The 20179-nt window shown below is 39.9% G+C and overlaps 1 protein-coding gene across 1 annotated transcript in view; it reads right to left on the reverse strand.

Annotated features, from left to right (window-relative positions):
- NRK (Nik related kinase) overlaps positions 1 to 20179 on the reverse strand; it is a 575538-nt gene that overhangs the window by 176423 nt on the left and 378936 nt on the right. Inside the window, exons 20-21 of the mRNA XM_053699167.1 lie at positions 6627 to 6718; positions 1762 to 1877 (exon numbers count right to left, since the gene is read on the reverse strand). Of these exons, the coding sequence (XP_053555142.1) occupies positions 1762 to 1877; positions 6627 to 6718 (208 nt within the window). The remainder of the gene's footprint in view (positions 1 to 1761; positions 1878 to 6626; positions 6719 to 20179) is intronic.

The following is a 20179-nucleotide window of genomic DNA, read 5'->3' on the forward strand; positions in this document are numbered from 1 at the left end:
TGGGGCTTTCTTTACTTCTGCTTTCTTTCTTTTCTTTCTATATTATATTTTCATTAAGATACTATGGGGCATATTTATCAAGCTCCGAATGGAGCTTGATGCCCCGTGTTTCTGGCGAGCCTGCAGAAAACAGCAGTTATGAAGCAGCGGTCACAAAGACCGCTGCTCCATAACCTGTCCACCTGCTATAAACAGGCGGACAGACATCGCCGGAAATCAACCCGATTGAGTACGATCGGGTTGATTCACACCCTCCTGCTGGCGGCCTATTGGCCGCGAGTCTGCAGGGGGCGGCGTTGCACCAGAAGCGTATGGCTCGCCGTATTCAGCGAGGTCTGTCGGACCTGTTCCGCACTGTCGGATCAGGTCCGACAGACCTTGATAAATAGAGGCCAATGCTTCTCTTAGGTTTTATATATATATATATATATATATGCTTAGGGGTTTCACAGACACTTAAGATGATGTTATTTCAGTCACATGTGCAAAGCTCTATCAATAAGAACTTATTTTTACTGTGGTCATGTGACTGCATTGTTTTTAGTTTAATTTTCATTCTTCTTTCTATTTGATCATGATTTAAGATAGTTGCAAGTTTCAAATGTTTATGTAAACCATAATCATAACCATGGTAACGTCTGGATATGATGAAGTAGATAAAAAGCATACTTTTTAACTCTATTATCATGCCTGATGAAACAACTTGTCTTTGAGCTGTGAAATGCGTAGCATGTTTTTAACAGATCAGCTGTACCCAGAAGTTTTGTTAAAGTTTTTAGTACTTTTATCAAGTTGCTGCATACTGTTTGTGGAAAGTGGCTGTCGGATTTCTCCTGATTGCCTGTAGCTGGATATTAGAGACTCTCAATTCTAAGGAGGAATTCTGCTGCAGGTTTTTGCCTGCCTATTTGCACTATTCATACATATAGTGCCATATCACGTGTGAGTGCACCCATTAGGGACTTTTTAAATTTGTTTCGTAATTTAAACTGCCTTCAATTTTTTTGGCTTACCTATTAAATATTTTCACCTGAAACTTGCTACAATCAGGTTTCTAAATATAACAAATCAGCAGAAACAGACTTGAAATCCTCAACTTTCACACTATAGTTTGGCTTTGTCAAATGGACTTAAAAGATGGTGGATATTCAACTCCCTATAACAGTAAGTCAACTACCTCTGTTTAATGACTGACAGACTTTAGCTATGCTTAAAGGGACATGAAGTCCAAAATATTTCTTTCATGATCAGATAGAGAATACAATTTTAAACAACATTCCAATTAACTTCTCATATCTAATTTACTTCATTCTTTAAAAAACCTTTGTTGACAAAATAGCAATGCACATGGGCAAGCAAATCACATGAGGTATCTATGTGCAGCCACCAATCAGCAGCTACTGAGCCTATTTAGATATGCTTTTCAACAAAGAGAATGAAGCAAATTAGATAATATGGGGTCAATTTATTAAAGTCTGACGGAAATGATACGCTGTATTATGTCCGTCAGACATCACTGAATGCGGAGAGCCTAAGCTGTCCATATTCAGCATTGCACAAGCAGTTCTAGTGAACTGCGTGTGCAATACCACCTCCTGCAGATTTGCGGCCAATCTGCCGCTAGCGGGAGGTGTTAATCAGCTAGAATAGGATTGTGCGGACCGCTGCTTCTTAACTCATGAACATATAGGACTTTCTCAGTCTGACTGACATTGAATGTTTTGTTTTTCTTAAAAATATATTGTCAAAGATAAAACCTACCTTTTGTTTTTAACGTCATCATCACTGCTGCCAACCTCGTCACTGGACGAGGAATAATATGATGCTTTCACATGTGAGCTGTTAAAATGTTTTCCTTTATCTACGAAACTAGGACTCTACGGTAAAAATAAATAGGTGTTAAATTCTTTAAGAATGTATCATGCATTCTACTAATTTTTCAGATTTCAATATAGGGACATGAAACCCAAATTTTTTCTTTCTTTCATGATTCGGGTAGAACATGTGATTTTAAACAACTTTCCAATTTACTTTCATTGTCTAATTTGTTTTGTTTTCTTGGTATTATTTGTTGAATAGGATAACTAGGTAGGCTCAGGAGCTGCTGATTGGTGGCTGCAAATATATGCCTCATCTTATTGGCTCACCCAATGTGTTTGCATTGCTGCTTCTTACAAAAAAAGATAACAAGAGAATGAAGCAAACTAGATAATAGAAGCTAACTGTAAAGTTGTTTAAAATTTTGTTCTATATATAAATAATGAAAGAAAATGTTTGGGTTTTATATTCCTTTAAGCAGAACCCTCGTGCCATAGCATTAGCTATCAAGTACATAGAATTACAATGAACAAAAGGTGAAGAGGAAACCTAGGTAGACTCAGGAGCATGCTTGTGTCTTTAGTACTCTATGGTAGCGGTGTAAAATTTCTAGAAACATTGTTCCAAAAACTGCTGCTACAGAGTACTAAAGATATAGGCATGCTCCTGAGCTTATATAAGCCCACCTTGGTTTACTCTTCCACAAAGGATACCAAGAGAATAGAGAAAATTTGCTAACAGAAGTAAACTGGACAGCTTTTTTAATTGCATAAAAACATATGGCTAGATTACGAGTTGTGCGTTAGGTTTAAAAAGCAGTGTTAAGAGGTCCCAACACTGCTTTTTAATGCCCGCTGGTATTACGAGTCTTGCAGGTACAGGTGTACCGCTCACTTTTTTGGCCATACTAGGAAATACCGCAAATCCACTTACGTCAATTGCGTATCCTATATTTTCAATGGGATTTGCATAGCGCCGGTATTACGAGTCTGACAAAAAGTGAGCGGTAGACCCTCTCCTGTCAGGACTGGTATGATTAGAACAGCCAATAGAATGCCAGCTCAATCCTATTGGCTGATTGGATCAGCCAATAGGATTGAACTTCAATCCTATTGGCTGATTGCAGCGGGCATTAAAAAGCAGTGTTAAGAGGTCCCAACACTGCTTTTTAATGCCCGCTGGTATTACGAGTCTTGCAGGTACAGGTGTACCGCTCACTTTTTTGGCCATACTAGGAAATACCGCAAATCCACTTACGTCAATTGCGTATCCTATATTTTCAATGGGACTTGCATAGCGCCGGTATTTCGAGTCTGACAAAAAGTGAACGGTAGACCCTCTCCTGTCAGGACTGGTATGATTAGAACAGCCAATAGAATGCCAGCTCAATCCTATTGGCTTATTGGATCAGCCAATAGGATTGAACTTCAATCCTATTGGCTGATTGCATCAGCCAATAGGATTTTTTCTACCTTAATTCCGATTGGCTGATAGAATTCTATCAGCCAATCGGAATAGAAGGGATGCCATCTTGGATGACATCATTTAAAGGAACCTTCATTCTGTGTTTAGCCGTCGGAAGAAGAGGATGCTCCGCGTCGGATGTCTTGAAGATGGACCCGCTCCGCGCCGGATGGATGAAGATAGAAGATGCCGTCTGGATGAAGACTTCTCCCGGCTTCGTTGAGGACTTCGGCCCGGTTGGGTGAAGATGTCTCCCGGTAAGGTTATCTTCAGGGGGTTAGTGTTAGGTTTTTTTAAGGGTGGATTGGGTGGGTTTTAGAGTATGGTTGGTTGTGTGGGTGGTGGGTTTTAATGTTGGGGAGGGTTTGTAATTTTTTTTTCAGGTAAAAGAGCTGATTACTTTGGGGCAATGCCCCGCAAAAGGCCCTTTTAAGGGCTATTTGTAATTTAGTGTAGGGTAGGGCTTTTTATTTTGTGGGGGCTTTTTTATTTTGTTAGGGGGATTAGATTAGGTGTAATTAGTTTAAAAATCTTGTAATTTCTTTAATATTTTCTGTAATTTAGTGTTTGTTTTTTTGTACTTTAGATAATTTTATTTAATTGTAATTAATTGTATTTAATTTAGGTAATTAATTTAATTGTAGTGTAGTGTTAGGTGTGATGGTAACTTAGGTTAGGTCTTATTTTACAGGTATATTTGTCTTTATTTTAACTAGGTAGTTATTAAATAGTTAGTAATAGGTATTGTACCTAGTTAAAATAAATACAAAGTTGCCTGTAAAATAAAAATAAACCCTAAGCTAGCTACAATGTAGTTATATTGTAGCTAGCTTAGGGTTTATTTTATAGGTAAATATTTAGTTTTAAATAGGAATTATTTAGTTAATTGTAATAATTTTATTTAGATTTATTTAAATTATATTTAAGTTAGGGGGGTTAGGGTTAGGGTTAGGTTTAGGGGTTAATAACTTTATTATAATGGTGGCGACGTTGGGGGCGGCAGATTAGGGGTTAATAAATGTAGTTAGGTTGCAGCGACATTGGGGGCGGCATATTAGGGGTTAATAAATATAATGTAGTTGTTGGCGATGTTGGGGCAGCAGATTAGGGGTTCATAAGTATAATATAGGTGGCGGCGGTTTACGGAGCGGCAGATTAGGGGTTAATAATATAATGTAGGTGTCGGCGATGTCAGGGGCGGCAGATTAGGGGTTAATAAGTGTAATATTAGGGGTGTTTAGACTCGGGGTTCATGTTAAGGTGTTAGGTGTAGACATAAATTTATTTTCCCCATAGGAATCAATGGGGCTGCATGAAGCTAAACGCTGCTTTTTTGAAGGTGTTAGGTTTTTTTCAGCCGGTTCTCCCCCATTGATTCCTATGGGGAAATCGTGCATGAGCACGTTTTACCAGCTCATCGCTAACGTAAGCAGCGCTGGTATTGAGGTGAGATGTGGAACAAAATTTTGCACTACGCTCACTTTTTTGTGGTTAACACCGGGTTTGTAAAAACCCGTAATACCAGCACTGTCTGTAAGTGAGCGGTGAGCATAAACTGCTCGTTAGCACCGCACCCCTCATAACGCAAAACTTGTAATCTAGGCCTTAATGTTGACTTTACTGTCCCTTTAAATAGAATTTTTCTTATATAATTACTTTCATGGAAACATACTTTATGGTTTAACATTGAAGCAAAAGTTATAGTTATAAATGGTTTTAAAGTATGTGGATATATATATATCCTATATAATAAAAGGCCAAGTGTGTTTGTCTGAAGCTGTCATGCGCAGTAGACACTGCACGCTGTAGAGTGAGTAACGGGGAGGCCGGACATGGGCGTAACCGGACGTGGGCGTGGCTGGTGTGCTGTGGGCGTGGCCAGACAGCCCGTGACGTGGGCGGGGCCGGGTGGGGCATAGCGTGGGTGGGGAATGGGCAGGGCCGGAAGGGCCATGCCGAGAGCTCAAAAGAGCTCAAAAGAGGGGGATAGAGAGAGAGCAAAAGAGACTTAGAGAGACAGGGGGAGAGAGATCAAAAGAGGGGAGATAGAGAGAGCAAAAGAGAGGGAGAGAGACAGCAAAAGAGAGGGGGAGAGCTCAAAAGAGGGGAGATAGAGAGAGAGGAAGAGAGACAGCAAAAGAGAGGGGGGACGGAGAGCAAAACAAAGGGGAGGGAGAGAGAGTTCAAAAGAGGGGAGATAGAGAGAGCAAAAGAGAGGGAGAGAGACAGCAAAATAGAGGGGGAGGGAGAGCTCAAAAGAGGGGAAATAGAGAGAGAGGAAGAGAGACATCAAAAGACAGGGGGCAGGGAGAGCAAAAGAAAGGGGAGGGAGAGAGAGATCAAAAGAGGGGAGATAGAGAGAGCAAAATAGAGGGAGAGAGACAGCAAAAGAGAGGGGGGCGAAAGTGGAGAGAGACAGCAAAAGAGAGGGGAGAGAGAGCAGAAGAGAGGGGGAGAGCGCATAAGAGGACAGAGAGTGCAAAAGAGGGCAGAGAGAGAGCGCAAAAGAGAGGGGAGAGAGAGAGCATAAGAGAGGGGGAGAGAGAGCATAAGAGAGGGGAGAGAAAGAGCAAAAGAGAGAGGGAAAAGAGAGCAAAAGAAAGGGGAGAGAGACACCGCAAAAGAGGAGGGAAAGAGAGCAAAAGAAAGGGGAGAGAGAGAACAAAAGAAGGGGGGAGAGAGAGCAAAAGAGAGGGGGGAGAGATAGAGCAAAAAAGAGGGGGGAGAGAGAAAGCAAAAGAGGGGGGATAGAGAGGTAGAGAGACATCAAAAGAGAGGAGAGAGAGACAGCAAAAGAGAAGGGGGAGAGAGAGCAAAAGAGAGGGGGGAGAGAGAACAAAAGAGATAGGGGAGAGAGCAAAAGAGAGGGGAGAGAGAGCAAAAGAGATGGGGGAGAGAGAGCAAAAGAGAGGGGAGAGAGAGTGCAAAAGAGAAGGGATGAGAGAGAGCAAAAGAGAGGGGTGAAAGAGAGGGGAGAGAAAGAGAGAGAGCAAAAGAGAGGAGAGAGCGAGCAAAAGAGAGGGGGAGAGTGCAAAGAGAGGGGGAGAGTGCAAAGAGAGGGGGGGAGAGAGCGCAAAAGAGAGGGGGGAAAAGAGAGGGGGAGAGAGAGAACAAAAAGAGAGGGGGGATAGAGAGCAGAAAAGAGGGGGGATAGAGAGCAAGGGGTGGAACTGCTGTACTGCAAAAATTGGCTCGTGTACACGAGCTTTAGTATAGATATATTTATATATCACAAATAGACACCATAAATGTAATCTTTGATAGCAACATTCTATTCTATTTTATTGTATAATTACAATGCATATTCCCCTATGAAGTTTCCTTCTGTCATCTATAAAACCTACTAAATTTATTCTTGTGTCCATATGTGGTCTAATTTCAGGTTTTCTGGTTTGCTGGGGTTTATTCTGCAATCCTTGGTATTCTTTCGAAGACCCTAAACAATAACACAAAATATGTACTATTGGAGAATATTTTTTACCATTTAAATCAGTACAATAAAAGCACATTTTAAATACTGATAGGTTAAATTTTACAGGGTAAACTTAATCTGCTTCAGACAACACACGATTTAATGTTCCTATTCAACTTGATAAATTATTTCCAGTCATACTATTAGGAACCAAAGCTTCCCACTTAAAAAGCAAACCGTGGAATCTTTAATAATAGTTTCAAATTATGTTTATTTAAAGACAATGTGGAAGCTAAAATGTAAGAGCTTTGGGATATTACAGATAAATCCCCTAGCAGCCTTTTGTTTTCAGTTCAGCACTTTTCTCAGAGTAAATTTGTTAAACCGATATTAAAGAAAGCTTTGGTAGAGAACACTGGATCGATGAGGGTTGCTTCAGTTATTTTTAATCCTCAGCCTTTTGCTGCAGAATAATACATTAAATTCAAGGGTTATACATATGTTTCATATAGATAGTTCTAAAAAAACTAGGTAGAAAGTAATCAAAGTAATTATGTATTCACTAAAGGGCCATAATAGTTGAAAAATTGCATGTTCTGACTTGCTGATCCAAACAACAGCGCTAGTCACATAGCTGAGTTGTAAGATCAACAGTTTCTGCCTTGCACCAGCAGTGCTCTGCGGATCCCAAGCAGTACTTCCACTGTGTGTTTAACCCATTTGCAGGGGTTAAACACACAGTATTGCTGGGTCGATAATATTCAAATGACATGCTCTAACTAATTAAATATATATATATATATAAATATAGAGAGAGTACCTTATTTTTTTATCATGTATTTAGATGAGCATTCGTGCATGAGTGACAAACTCCAGCCTCCATAATTAATAATAGAGATTTTTTTTTGTGCTCACCCATTTATAGCTTGTCTATTAGCATTGCAAAACCTTATGCTTTTATTGAAATGCATTTTAAATGGATAATACATTTTTTTCTTTGCTACAAGCAAAGAAAGCAGATTTTTTTAAAGTGACATTTAACACTAAGGGCTAGATTACTAGTGGCATGCTAACTATTGCGTGTGAGCGATAAGGGGTTGATCCCGAGTCTTTGTGCACATCAAAAATACATTTAAAACTACAGTTACACTCATAATAACGCTGTCTATTAAAAAATATTAAAAACAAATAGCATAAAAAAGTTTTATGGGCTCAAAGATATGAGGTCTCAGGTGTTAGAAAAAAAGGCAAAGGGCTTTAACACAGAGATACATACATGTACATTTCTAAAAATGTATATGTATGTATGTATATATATATATATATATATATATATATTTATTTATTTATTTATTTATTTATACGTGTGTACATACCTATGTGTTTATGTATTTATATGTGTATATATATATGTATTTACAGACATATATACATATAAACACATAAATACATATGTATACATATATAGTCATACATATATATCTATACCTATATCTATCTATCTATCTATCTATCTATCTATCTATCTACCATCTATCTATCTATCGATATAAATATATATTTTACCAAACCATCAGATATATATATAATTATTTATTTAAAGGGACAGCGTACACCTTGGTCATCTTAAAGTCTTACTTTAGATTAAGCTGCAAACAGCCTGCTGCACCTTTTCTATATTATGCAACAGGAATGGTAAAAAAGTTATTTGAAAATGAATATTGTTTTTGACCACTTTGAAATGGCTGCCAAGCTCTGCCCACTGATGATATCACGATCTGGGCTGCATATGGCATCCAATCACAAAAGACTCACTAGTTGTATTCAACAGACTGTCAATGCTATTCAGTGTCTGGATGCAGCCCAGATTATGATGTCTTAAGTGGGCTAAACTTGTCAGCCATTTCAAACTGGCCAGAAACAATATTCATTTTAAAATAACTTTTTTTTTACTGTTCCTACTGCATGATATAGAAAGGGTGCAGGAGGATATTCACATCTTAATCTAAGGTAAGACTGTTGATTCCGAATACCATTTTGATGCCCTACCATGGGATTTTAAGTCTTTTGTAAATAAAAGTGAAGTTTTATACAGTATCGCTGCTTCGTTCACTTCATTGGATGCACTTTGCTCATCCTGTTTGAAGCAGTGACACCTCCTGACATTCCGGCTTATCCCACAATCTATTGGACGATCCGAGGTTGTGACGTAGGCGATACCTGATCACGTGGTTGGGACAGACAAATTGGATTCAGGCCGGGTAGGAAGTGACCACGCTGTGTGCCTGTGTGAGCTGCAGATGCCAGCAGCTGAGAAGACTTCCCCGACTGAATACGATCCATGACAAGGTCCACTCTAAACCAGGTATCTTGGAGTCGCGCTAACCTAAGTGGGATCGAATCTCTCCTGGTGAGAGTTATACAGCTCTGTGGACACTCTGTCAAACAGTATTGATTGAGCCTAACCACTCTTTGTTTTTTTACTTTGATTTGGTGCGTCCAGGCAGCACATCTGGGCTCATTTACTATCTGTAGAATGACTATACCATGGAGGGTTCTCAATTCTATTCTCTCAGAAATAGAAGAAGAGGCAGATCACGCAATAGAAATTGAGGAGGTAGATCAGGTAACACACAACATGTAACACACAACATGTTACTTTCTCAGATAGTGAATTGGATTCTGGAGAGGAACGCACCTCCTCAGAGAGGGAGAGTAACACTAAGGAGAGGAAAGGGATTCTTAAGCATAAACAAAACACTGTGCCCAATAAAGAAATTGTTCAATGTAAGGGAGGTTCACAGGTTGAACAAGTTGTTTGACCCAAAGAAAAAGGTAGTCACAACTCCATTGGTAGTAATGTTTCTATATCAGGCTCCAATGTAAAAGATGGGTATACCTCAGGTAATCAGGGGTTTGGACAATTAGAGCAGGTTTTTACAGTACCTCCGAGGAACCCAGAAGGGGGGAGGGAGCAATGTGGAACCACAGAGCAGATATCCCAGGAGGGGAACAAAACCAGCCAGCAAATACAAACCAACAGTGTGATAAACTTATCAAGTGTTGTCTTGATAGAATCTCAGATTAAACTTTTGAATTTTGGTTTGGGCTTTGTACTATCCACAGGTTTTGATTTAATCAAGACGATGATTGATGTCAACCACTTAGTCCGTAACATAACTTTATAGAAACACTTTTCTGGTTTTGAACACTGATTTTTTATTCACTGAAACTTGTGACTTAATTACTTTGGATAAAATGGCAATAGAAGGTTGCTCCACACAAGATTTTGTTGAGATAGACAGATTTGTAGGTTTCAAAAATCCTTCTTCTTTCTATCCTATCCACAGCAGAGGCCTCCTTATTGAAAAATTCTATGAGAGAGTTGAAAAGGTCTTATGGTCTTTAGCACGGAACAAGAAAAAGATTCCTGGTAATCTAACCTTAATTGAAAGACAAGCTCTTAAAGAGCTACAGGATAATGAAACTATAGTGATTTGTGCGGCAGATAAGGGGAGCTCTGTTGTGGTAATGGATAGAGAAATGTATAGGTTTGAGGCCCTTCGGCAATTACCAATACTGAACAATATTGTCAACTTTCTGTTAACCCCACAAGGAAGTACCAAGCTAAACTTATGCACCTTTTGGATGATGGTTTGGAAAATTGATTTATAGATAAAAATACTTTTGACTATCTGTATGTAGAACATCCGGTCATCCCTTTTTTCCACCACCTCCCAAAGATGCATAAGTCACTGGTAAACATCAAAGGTCGCCCTTTAGTGAGTGGAATTGGCTTATTATTTGAGCACATCTCCCAATGGTTGGATGCAGTACATAGTCCTTTGGTTTAGGCTCTACCAAGTTGTTTACCAGACACCAAACATGTGCTCAAAGTTATGGATACCATGCATTGGGATCCCTCTTACTGTTGGATAACGATAGACGTCACTGCCTTATATTCATCTATTGCTCATGCTATGGACCTACAGGCCTTAGAATTTTTATTGGCTTATTATTCCACACTAGGACCTGATTTTCAAAAGTTTGTCATTAGGGGTGCTGATTTCCTTCTAAGTCACAACTATTTTGAGTTCAAGAGGATTTTCTATTTCCAAAGATGTGGTACAGCTATGGGGGCAAAATTTGCTCCTTCCTATGCCAACCTGTACATGGGTTGGTGGGAGATATCCCACATCTTTGGAAATTTGAACCCCTTCATGGCCAACATAGTTTATTATGGACAATTTATCAATGATCTCCTGTTTATCTGGCAAGGAGATCAAGCCAGCATGTGCAGCTTTATCAGCTACATCAATGACAACAATTTGAATATTAAGTTCACACATGAAATACTAGGGACGTCCATTAATTTTTCTTGACATCACTCTGAAGGGGGTTGGAGAGGGCATTGTTGAGACTAACATATATAGAAAGCCCATTTCTGGCAACTCTGTTCTCCATGCCAAAAGCTGCCACCCTAACCATGTGCCCTACACCATAGCTATGGGCCAACTGATTTGAGCAAAAACAAATTGTTCCAGTGAGAGGGCATTTTTGGAACAGAGAAATTACATGATAGATCGTCTAAATTTGGTTCCATGTTTGTGGTATTTTATTTATTCTATATTTTATATTTTTTATTTAACATATATACTTCCTTAATGGAACTTTGATAAGACACTTTAATATGTCATGGGCACAGTGCAATATTCCTGCATCACTTATATCACTCTGCTGACTATGGGGCATATTTAAGAAGGTGCAAGCGGACATGATCCGATATTGCGGATCATGTCCGCCGCACATCGATAAATGCTTACAGCATACGCTCTTGGCATTTATCATTGCACCAGCAGTTCTGGTGAACTGCTGGTGCAATACTGCCCCCTACAGATTTGCGGCTGCAAGCAGGGGGTGTCAATCAACCCGATCGTATTGGATCAGGTCGATTTTCGGTGATGTCTGTCCGCCACCTCAGAGTCGTCTTTACACCGCTGCTTTATAACTTGTGTTACGGGGCATCAAGCTCCATACAGAGCTTGATAAATATGTCCCTATATGTATACATAAATAGTTCAGAAAAGTGTCCTGCGAGTATCGCTGACAAGAGTGACCTTAGCACTGGACATTAATCTTTTGTCAACCTTTTCACTTTAATTTGTATTCTTATGCATGACCTCTTGTTCTCACATTTTGTTGGCTTCTCTGTAACTTTGTATACATTGTCATTTATTGATGTTGTCTATCACACGAACATGTTATACTTTCCTTTAGTTCTAGTTAGTCAATATGGGAGAAATTCCTTAATGTCAGTGTATAACTCTCTTAATCTACAAGTATAAGTTAAGTTTTGCTTACTCTGCAGTTTGTGGAGAGAATGTTTTGATCAGCTAATTAAGCATTCACAGTCTATTGGTATTCAATAATGTATAATGGGTGTGTTACCTTTTTATCCAATGGGTGTTTAGTAAACCCTTTTTAAGGAGGTGTGTGTAAATGCATTTTATCAGTTGTGAGTACGGCTTAATGCCGAAATGCGTAAACTGTTGTTTCTGAATACCAGTGCGATACCCTACCATGGGATTTTAAGTCTTTTGTAAATAAAAGTGAAGTTTTATACAGTATTGCTGCTTCGTTCACTTCATTGGGTGCACTTCAGTGTATCAAGGGCATGTAATACTTGTACAACCTTGGAGTGGGGCTCTTGCCAGTATGTGGTTTCCCCTACTCGGTCATAAGTGAAGTCTCTTGGTAAATGCCTATCTCTTTGACTTTGTCTTGAGTCTCTTTGTGTCAACTGTTAGTTTTCTTAAAAATTAAAAATTTCCATCTGTGTCAGGAGATCTAGAAATGAAGCTTGGGCATTCAGGATTACTCTCTGGGGAATGTCTCATTTCAGGATCTTCATCCTTCACTACTGGTTGACCAACAGGCAACAAATTATTTCTGTGCCAAGCCTTATTTCGGCCTTCAGACCCTTTAATTTTGTATACAGGAAGCCATGGAAGCTTGAAAACAACATTAAAAAGGATGTCTTTCCACCAATCAGGTAGTTTATGCTTACCGGTAATACCTAGGTTTCGATGAAGAACTTTATCTCCAGGCTGGATTTCCCTATGCCTGACTTTAGTGTCATTACTTCTTTTGTTATTTTTATTAATCCTGGAACTAGCCTTCTCTACCAGGTCATAGGCTCTTTGAATACTTTGCTTTACGTTGCAAACAAACATACTGGTATTGTGAATCATGGGTCATTCTATCAGAAGAGACACCAAACTGAAAATCTATTGGAAGTCTTGCTTCTCGGACAAATACCAAGTAATAAGGAGAATATCCTATTGACTCATGTCTTGTACCATTGTATGCATGAACCATGGCTTTAACATGCCTACTCCAGGTTCTATTCTCTGCATTCTTAAGGGTCCCCAACATGTCTAACAGAGTATGATTGAGTATGCAAGTACCTTAATACTATTCTCATGTACTTGTGGGATAATGCCAACTATCTTCGACCTAAGTGATCAAGATATTGAATAATTCTATAGCGGAGTCCCTTCTCATTATGAAAATTACTCCATTATCTCTTGAATAGTTGTTGCAGCTCAGCAGGTAGACAGTTCAAGTATTTTTGGCATCCACTCTTGAGCTTGGGCTTGTCGTTTATCCTCATTGCTGATACTTGTCCACTGGGGTAGGTTGACTGGGTAACACATAGCCTCTGGAACTGCCTCAGCACTACAACTGAGTGTGTTGATGCATCTCAATTTAGAAAAGTTAAGCCACTCATTTTCAGTGACTGAGGTCTGACACAAGGTCCTTACTCGAGGACCAGGAATTTCAATCCAATCTTCTCTGTATGTCTCTGGAGGAAGTCCAGGCCTCTGAGATAAAGCATCAGCTTCCACATTAATAGATCCAGGCTTGTATTTCAATGAAAAGTTATAGTTGGACAAGGCTGCGAGCAAGCAATGTCCATTGGCATCTAGTTTTGCTCTGGTCAAAATATAGTTGAGGGGATTGTTGTCTGTCCTCACCTCAAATTCAGCACCATACAGGTAGTCATGAAAATTATCTACAATGGCCCACTTCAATGTCAGAAATGCTAGTTTATGCACTGATAATTATTTTCAGCTTTAGACAAACTCTGAGTAATTAAGGCAACAGGCCTCAGCCCCAAAAGATATGCCTGGTGGAGAACACCCCCAAGCCCTTCCATGCTGGCATCTACATGAAGCACAAATGATTTCTAAAGTTCTGCATATGCCAATACAGGAGATTCAGTCATGTTTCTTTTCAGTAGCTGAAAAACCTCTTCACAAAAAGGAGTCCACTTATATCATATGGGTATTGATATACCCATATGATACAGGGAGTGCAGAATTATTAGGCAAATTAGTATTTTGACCACATCATCCTCTTTATGCATGTTGTCTTACTCCAAGCTGTATAGGCTCGAAAGCCTACTACCAATTAAGCATAGTAGGTGATGTGCATCTCTGTAATGAGAAGGGGTGTGGTCTAATGACATCAACACCCTATATCAGGTGTGCATAATTATTAGGCAACTTCCTTTCCTTTGGCAAAATGGGTCAAAAGAAGGACTTGACAGGCTCAGAAAGTGAAAAATAGTGAGATATTTTGCAGAGGGATGCAGCACTCTTAAAATTGCAAAGCTTCTGAAGCGTGATCATCGAACAATCAAGCGTTTCATTCAAAATAGTCAACAGGGTCACAAGAAGCGTGTGGAAAAACCAAGGCGCAAAATAACTGCCCATGAACTGAGAAAAGTCAAGCGTGCAGCTGCCAAGATGCCACTTGCCACCAGTTTGGCCATATTTCAGAGCTGCAACATCACTGGAGTGCCCAAAAGCACAAGGTGTGCAATACTCAGAGACATGGCCAAGGTAAGAAAGGCTGAAAGACGACCACCACTGAACAAGACACACAAGCTGAAAAGTCAAGACTGGGCCAAGAAATATCTCAAGACTGATTTTTCTAAGGTTTTATGGACTGATGAAATGAGAGTGAGTCTTGATGGGCCAGATGGATGGGCCCGTGACTGGATTGGTAAAGGGCAGAGAGCTCCAGTCCGACTCAGACGCCAGCAAGGTGGAGGTGGAGTACTGGTTTGGGCTGGTATCATCAAAGATGAGCTTGTGGGGAATTTTTGGGTTGAGGATGGAGTCAAGCTCAACTCCCAGTCCTACTGCCAGTTTCTGGAAGACACCTTCTTCAAGCAGTGGTACAGGAAGAAGTCTGCATCCTTCAAGAAAAACATGATTTTCATGCAGGACAATGCTCCATCACACGCGTCCAAGTACTCCACAGCGTGGCTGGCAAGAAAGGGTATAAAAGAAGAAAATCTAATGACATGGCCTCCTTGTTCACCTGATCTGAACCCCATTGAGAACCTGTGGTCCATCATCAAATGTGAGATTTACAAGGAGGGAAAACAGTACACCTCTCTGAACAGTGTCTGGGAGGCTGTGGTTGCTGCTGCACGCAATGTTGATGGTGAACAGATCAAAACACTGACAGAATCCATGGATGGCAGGCTTTTGCGTGTCCTTGCAAAGAAAGGTGGCTATATTGGTCACTGATTTGTTTTTGTTTTGTTTTTGAATGTCAGAAATGTATATTTGTGAATGTTGAGATGTTATATTGGTTTCACTGGTAAAAATAAATAATTGAAATGTGTATATATTTGTTTTTTGTTAAGTTGCCTAATAATTATGCACAATAATAGTCACCTGCACACACAGATATCCCCCTAAAATACCTATAACTAAAAACAAACTAAAAACTACTTCCAAAACTATTCAGCTTTGATATTAATGAGTTTTTTGGGTTCATTGAGAACATGGTTGTTGTTCAATAATAAAATTAATCCGCAAAAATACAACTTGCCTAATAATTCTGCACTCCCTGTATATTCTCCTGGTTCAAATTGATATTCTCCTGGTTCAAATTTCCGGAGATTGTGAAGAGTTCTGGCTATCTTGGAATAACCTTCCACAAAAATGTGGTGGTGAACCGCAGAACCCCAAGAATGAACATAGTTCTTCGATATTCGTCGGTCTAAGCCAAAATTAACACTCATTCTGTTTGCTGGGTCTGTGCCCACACCTTCTGCAAAAACTATATGTCCAACATAAGTCACTGAGCTTCCTGCAAATTTGCATCTGTCACCTGGCAGCTTCAGGCCTTCAGCCTGCAGTCGATCTAACACCCTCAGCAACCGATGCTCATGCTTTTCAGGGGTTCTTCAAAAAAAAGTTTATATCATTCAGATAAGCAAGGCACTCCCTTGGACTAAGGTCCCCAAGGGTCTATTCCATTAATCTCTAGAAGGTTTCTGGGGGCCCTGTAACCCCTTGTGGCATATGGGTAAACCTAGTGGACAGATGAATGCTGTTTTCTCTTGGCCTTCTCTCATGGGAAAATAATAATACCCAGGGCATTCAGAAGATCTTCTATCCAGGACAATGATTTGAAGCACTCTTCTCCAGCAAGAGTAGGCTCAATCCCTGAGAAATTCTTCAATCTCTTGTAATTGTGACTGTGTTGAGCCTGGTCAGTTCTGCGGGTAACTGTGTAAGTATATCTGTTATAAGCGGAGGCAAATCCTTCTTCGGTCTCCTCCTTTCACTTATTATAGAACTGCCTTTAGACTTACTTGAATTTAAATCCTCTTTAGATTCACTGTCACTATTTTGAAATATCAAGTCAGAATCATCACCTTCTACGTGGTCAGAATCTCCTTCTGGGTATACTAACTATTAGGCACGCTTTAAAGCCTGCCCTAGGTATAGGGATTCTAGTTGTTCCTTCTTCTGATTTTATATCTTGGTCCCCCTGGACCAAGGTCACACCATGAGTTCCTCTCTTCTATGCCTGCAATATGGTAGGGTTTTCCATCCCAGGGATCAGTTTTAGGGCTTATATAAACGTCCTCTGGCCGAGTCCAATAGAAGTTCATACAGCCACAATTTTCCAAGGAGGAACCCTCTCTCTAACATCTCTGGGTGAGGGAACAGGGGTCATGCTTAAATATTTCTTACTGTCTGTAGAGATAGGGCAGACTGGAAGTCACCTTTGACACCGTGGCTTCACAGGAATGATCTGAGTCTCTGCTGAAGCAGGGAGTCTGGGACATGTTGAATAACTTAGCGTTCAGTTCCTCCACTCAGTGATATAATTCTTGTGGAACCCACAGCACTGAGACAATGACTACCCCACAAACGCACAATAACAAGATAAGTAGATAATAAAGTAATATGGAATGTATTTAAATGCAAATAGAACACAATGCAATGAAGACAATAATAACAGTATGCCTGTCTATCAGTATAAATGCATCTTCTTACTAATACCCAAAATAAACATCTAGTGCAGCATTTAAAAGAGTGCAGCATAATTATACCATAACAATAGCATAATAACACATTGGCAAAAAGTCCCACACTTAGCAAAGTACACTCTTCCCAATTGATCTGCAATAATCTGTTCAGCCCTTTTGGTGGTGCACGTTGGGGCCCTTAGTAAATTGCAGATAGCGCTATCTGTTTAGTGTGAGAGATTAAATGCATATGTTCCACTACCTAAAAACTCCTGCTGAATGATGTAGATAAGGTCTGGTCTTTTGGCTTCTTTCCTCCCACTGAACAACCACTGCTCTCAGAGAAGGGGAGATGAGATGAACACACTAGATGCAGGATCATCTAGAACACAAGAACACTGGCAGCTAACTCACACATTAAGGCTGGGAAACACGAGCTTCTTGCTCCAGGGGTAAGGCAAACCTTAACTAAATCTTCCGAAATTCAGCTTGTAACAATGCAACTTCCACACTTGAGTGCTGACAGTCTGTAACAAAGTGAGCTGTTTCTTGCTGTGATATCAGGCTGGGATTCCACAGCCTGCAAGTTCCTTGATGTGGCCTGTATCACTCCTGCAGTTTCACACATCCGCCTCTCACCATTACTGGAACAGCAATGAACCAAAACTAAACTTTCAGGAAGTCTCTGAAACTGAAAGTCAGATTGGCTCTCACAACCATGTGATGTAGGGTTGCGTAAAGTACAGAGTACAGTTAAGGTTGTTAGTACGGGAGCAATAAATTGTGCTCCACTCTGACTCATAATCTAGCCCTAAATATGTTCTGTAAACACAGTATTGAGGTTATTCCTTGCTCCCTCTATTCATTTTGAAATCTAGCTTTCACTGCATTCTATATATATATATATATATATATATATATATATATATATATATACAGCAACTTTCCAGGCAGTGTAACCTCGGTTTCATAATGCTGGCACCAATAATTAGAGGGAGGTGCATGAAATGTATTTAGGACTAGATTACAATTGGAGCACTAAATGATTGTGCACCCACAATCAGGAGGATCCGGTCTCTAGTTAATTTTTTAAAAGTGCCCCCAAAAGTCCATAAAATAGAGGGTATTATACAGTTTTTAATTAAAAAAATTTAACTTTTTTTTTTTGTTTAAAATTAAAAACAACTGCACTAGGCAGTTTTTGGGTCTAAAGTTGGTGGGAGTGCCTTTACATTGTGCGTTCCCATATATTACATATTAGCATATAAATATATATGTATATAATCCTATATATATATTTACAAACTGCTGCCATCGCTTCGCTTCTTACCCCCTTCACTGCACAAGGTTCTGATGCCGTCTCTGATGGCATCAGAACGAGGCTCCCATTGGAGCCTATGAAAATGCTCTCTCGAGAGCGCAATACTTCCCAGCAATGCGAACGCGAGGTCGCGTTCACATTGCTGTGAACTTTTAATACCAGCGCACATTAGCATGCGCTGGTATTACACAGTGTAGCACAAATATCGATTTCATAAAAGCTATGTTTAGTGCTCCCCTGTGTAATCTGGCCCTTAGGGGTCAATTTATAATAGTGTGAATGGACATGATACGATGTAGCATACACTGTTGGCATTTATCATTGCACCAGCAGTTCTTGTGAACTGCTGGTGTAATGCCGCCCCCTGCAGATTTGCGGCCAATGGGCGGCTAGCAGGGGGTGTCATCGGGTTGATTTCTGTCTGCCGCTTCAGAGCAGGTGGACAAGTTATGGAGCAGCGGTTTTACACAGCTGCTTCATAACTTCTGTTTCCGGCGAGCCTGAAGGCTCGCCGCAAACACGAGGCATCAAGCTCTGTACAGAGTTTGATAAATTGACCCCTTAGTGTTCAATGTCCATTTAAAATTGCTGAAGCAACCTCTCGTAGTTTCCTCTTCAGCTATTGAGCAAATATACTAGAGTTTCAATTAAAGCTCCAGTTTACTCAAAAAATGTTCTCCCCTTTAATTTGTTCCCAATGATCCACTTTACCTGCTGGAGTGTATTAAATTGTTTACAAGTAGCTCCTTTACCCTTATATTGGCATTTGAAATAGTTGATTTAGCAAGTGGTATCCCCACCTATTGTGAAAGTTTGTGGCCGCAGGTCCAAGCTATAGATAAGCTTTGTAAACACAGCCAGCAGAAGAAATTACACTCCTAGTGAGATATAGCAGGGATAAGGTAATACAATGATGATTTTACTGGTGATTGTTTTATGGACAGATATAAGATAAATAAACATGTATATGTACACAATGGGGCATATTTATCAAGCTCCGTAAGGACTCGCCAGAAACAGCAGTTATGAAGCAGCGGTCTCAAAGGCCGCTGCTCCATAACCTGTCCGTCTGCTCTGAGCAGGCAGACACACATCGCGGGAAATCAACCCGATCGAGTACAATCAGGTTGATTGACACCCCCCTGCTGGCGGCCCATTGGCCGTGAGTCTGCAGGGGGCGGCGTTGCACCAGCTGCTCTTGTGAGCTGCTGGTGCAATGCTGAATAAGGCGAGCGTATTGCTCGCCGTATTCAGCGAGGTCTGGCGGACCTGATCCGCAGTGTCGGATCAGGTCAGCCAGACCTTGATAAATAGAGCCCAATGTGATACATTAATGAGATCATATTATACCTACAAGCTCAACCCATTGTATTAGGTTGTGGCTTCAAAACACAAAATCAGAGCTTTAATATACACAAAAAAACCTTTACTCTGCAGTTGGTAAAAAAAGCAATTGTAAACACATTAAGGGAAAAATATTTTTAAGTATACTGTCCCTTTAGGCACAATAATGCATTTCTAATTTCAATTTGAGTTTAAACTACTTTAATTGAACCTTTTGTTAATGCAAGGAATGTATTTGACATGTTGACGTACTGTTCCTTTATAAGCACAGCAGAGTTTAAATTTAATATCACTTTAGTTTGTCTTAGGGAATAACAAATTGGCATTGGGCTATGTAAATATCATAAACATTATCATTTTATTACAGTTATTTTATTTAGAATGAGATTAAATTTGAAAGGTACATGAAACCCTAAATTTTTCTTCCATGATTAGAAAGAGCATACCATTTTAAATAATATTCCAATTTTATTATCAA

This window comes from Bombina bombina, chromosome 1 (genome assembly GCF_027579735.1).
Source record: "Bombina bombina isolate aBomBom1 chromosome 1, aBomBom1.pri, whole genome shotgun sequence".
Lineage (NCBI taxonomy): Eukaryota > Metazoa > Chordata > Amphibia > Anura > Bombinatoridae > Bombina > Bombina bombina.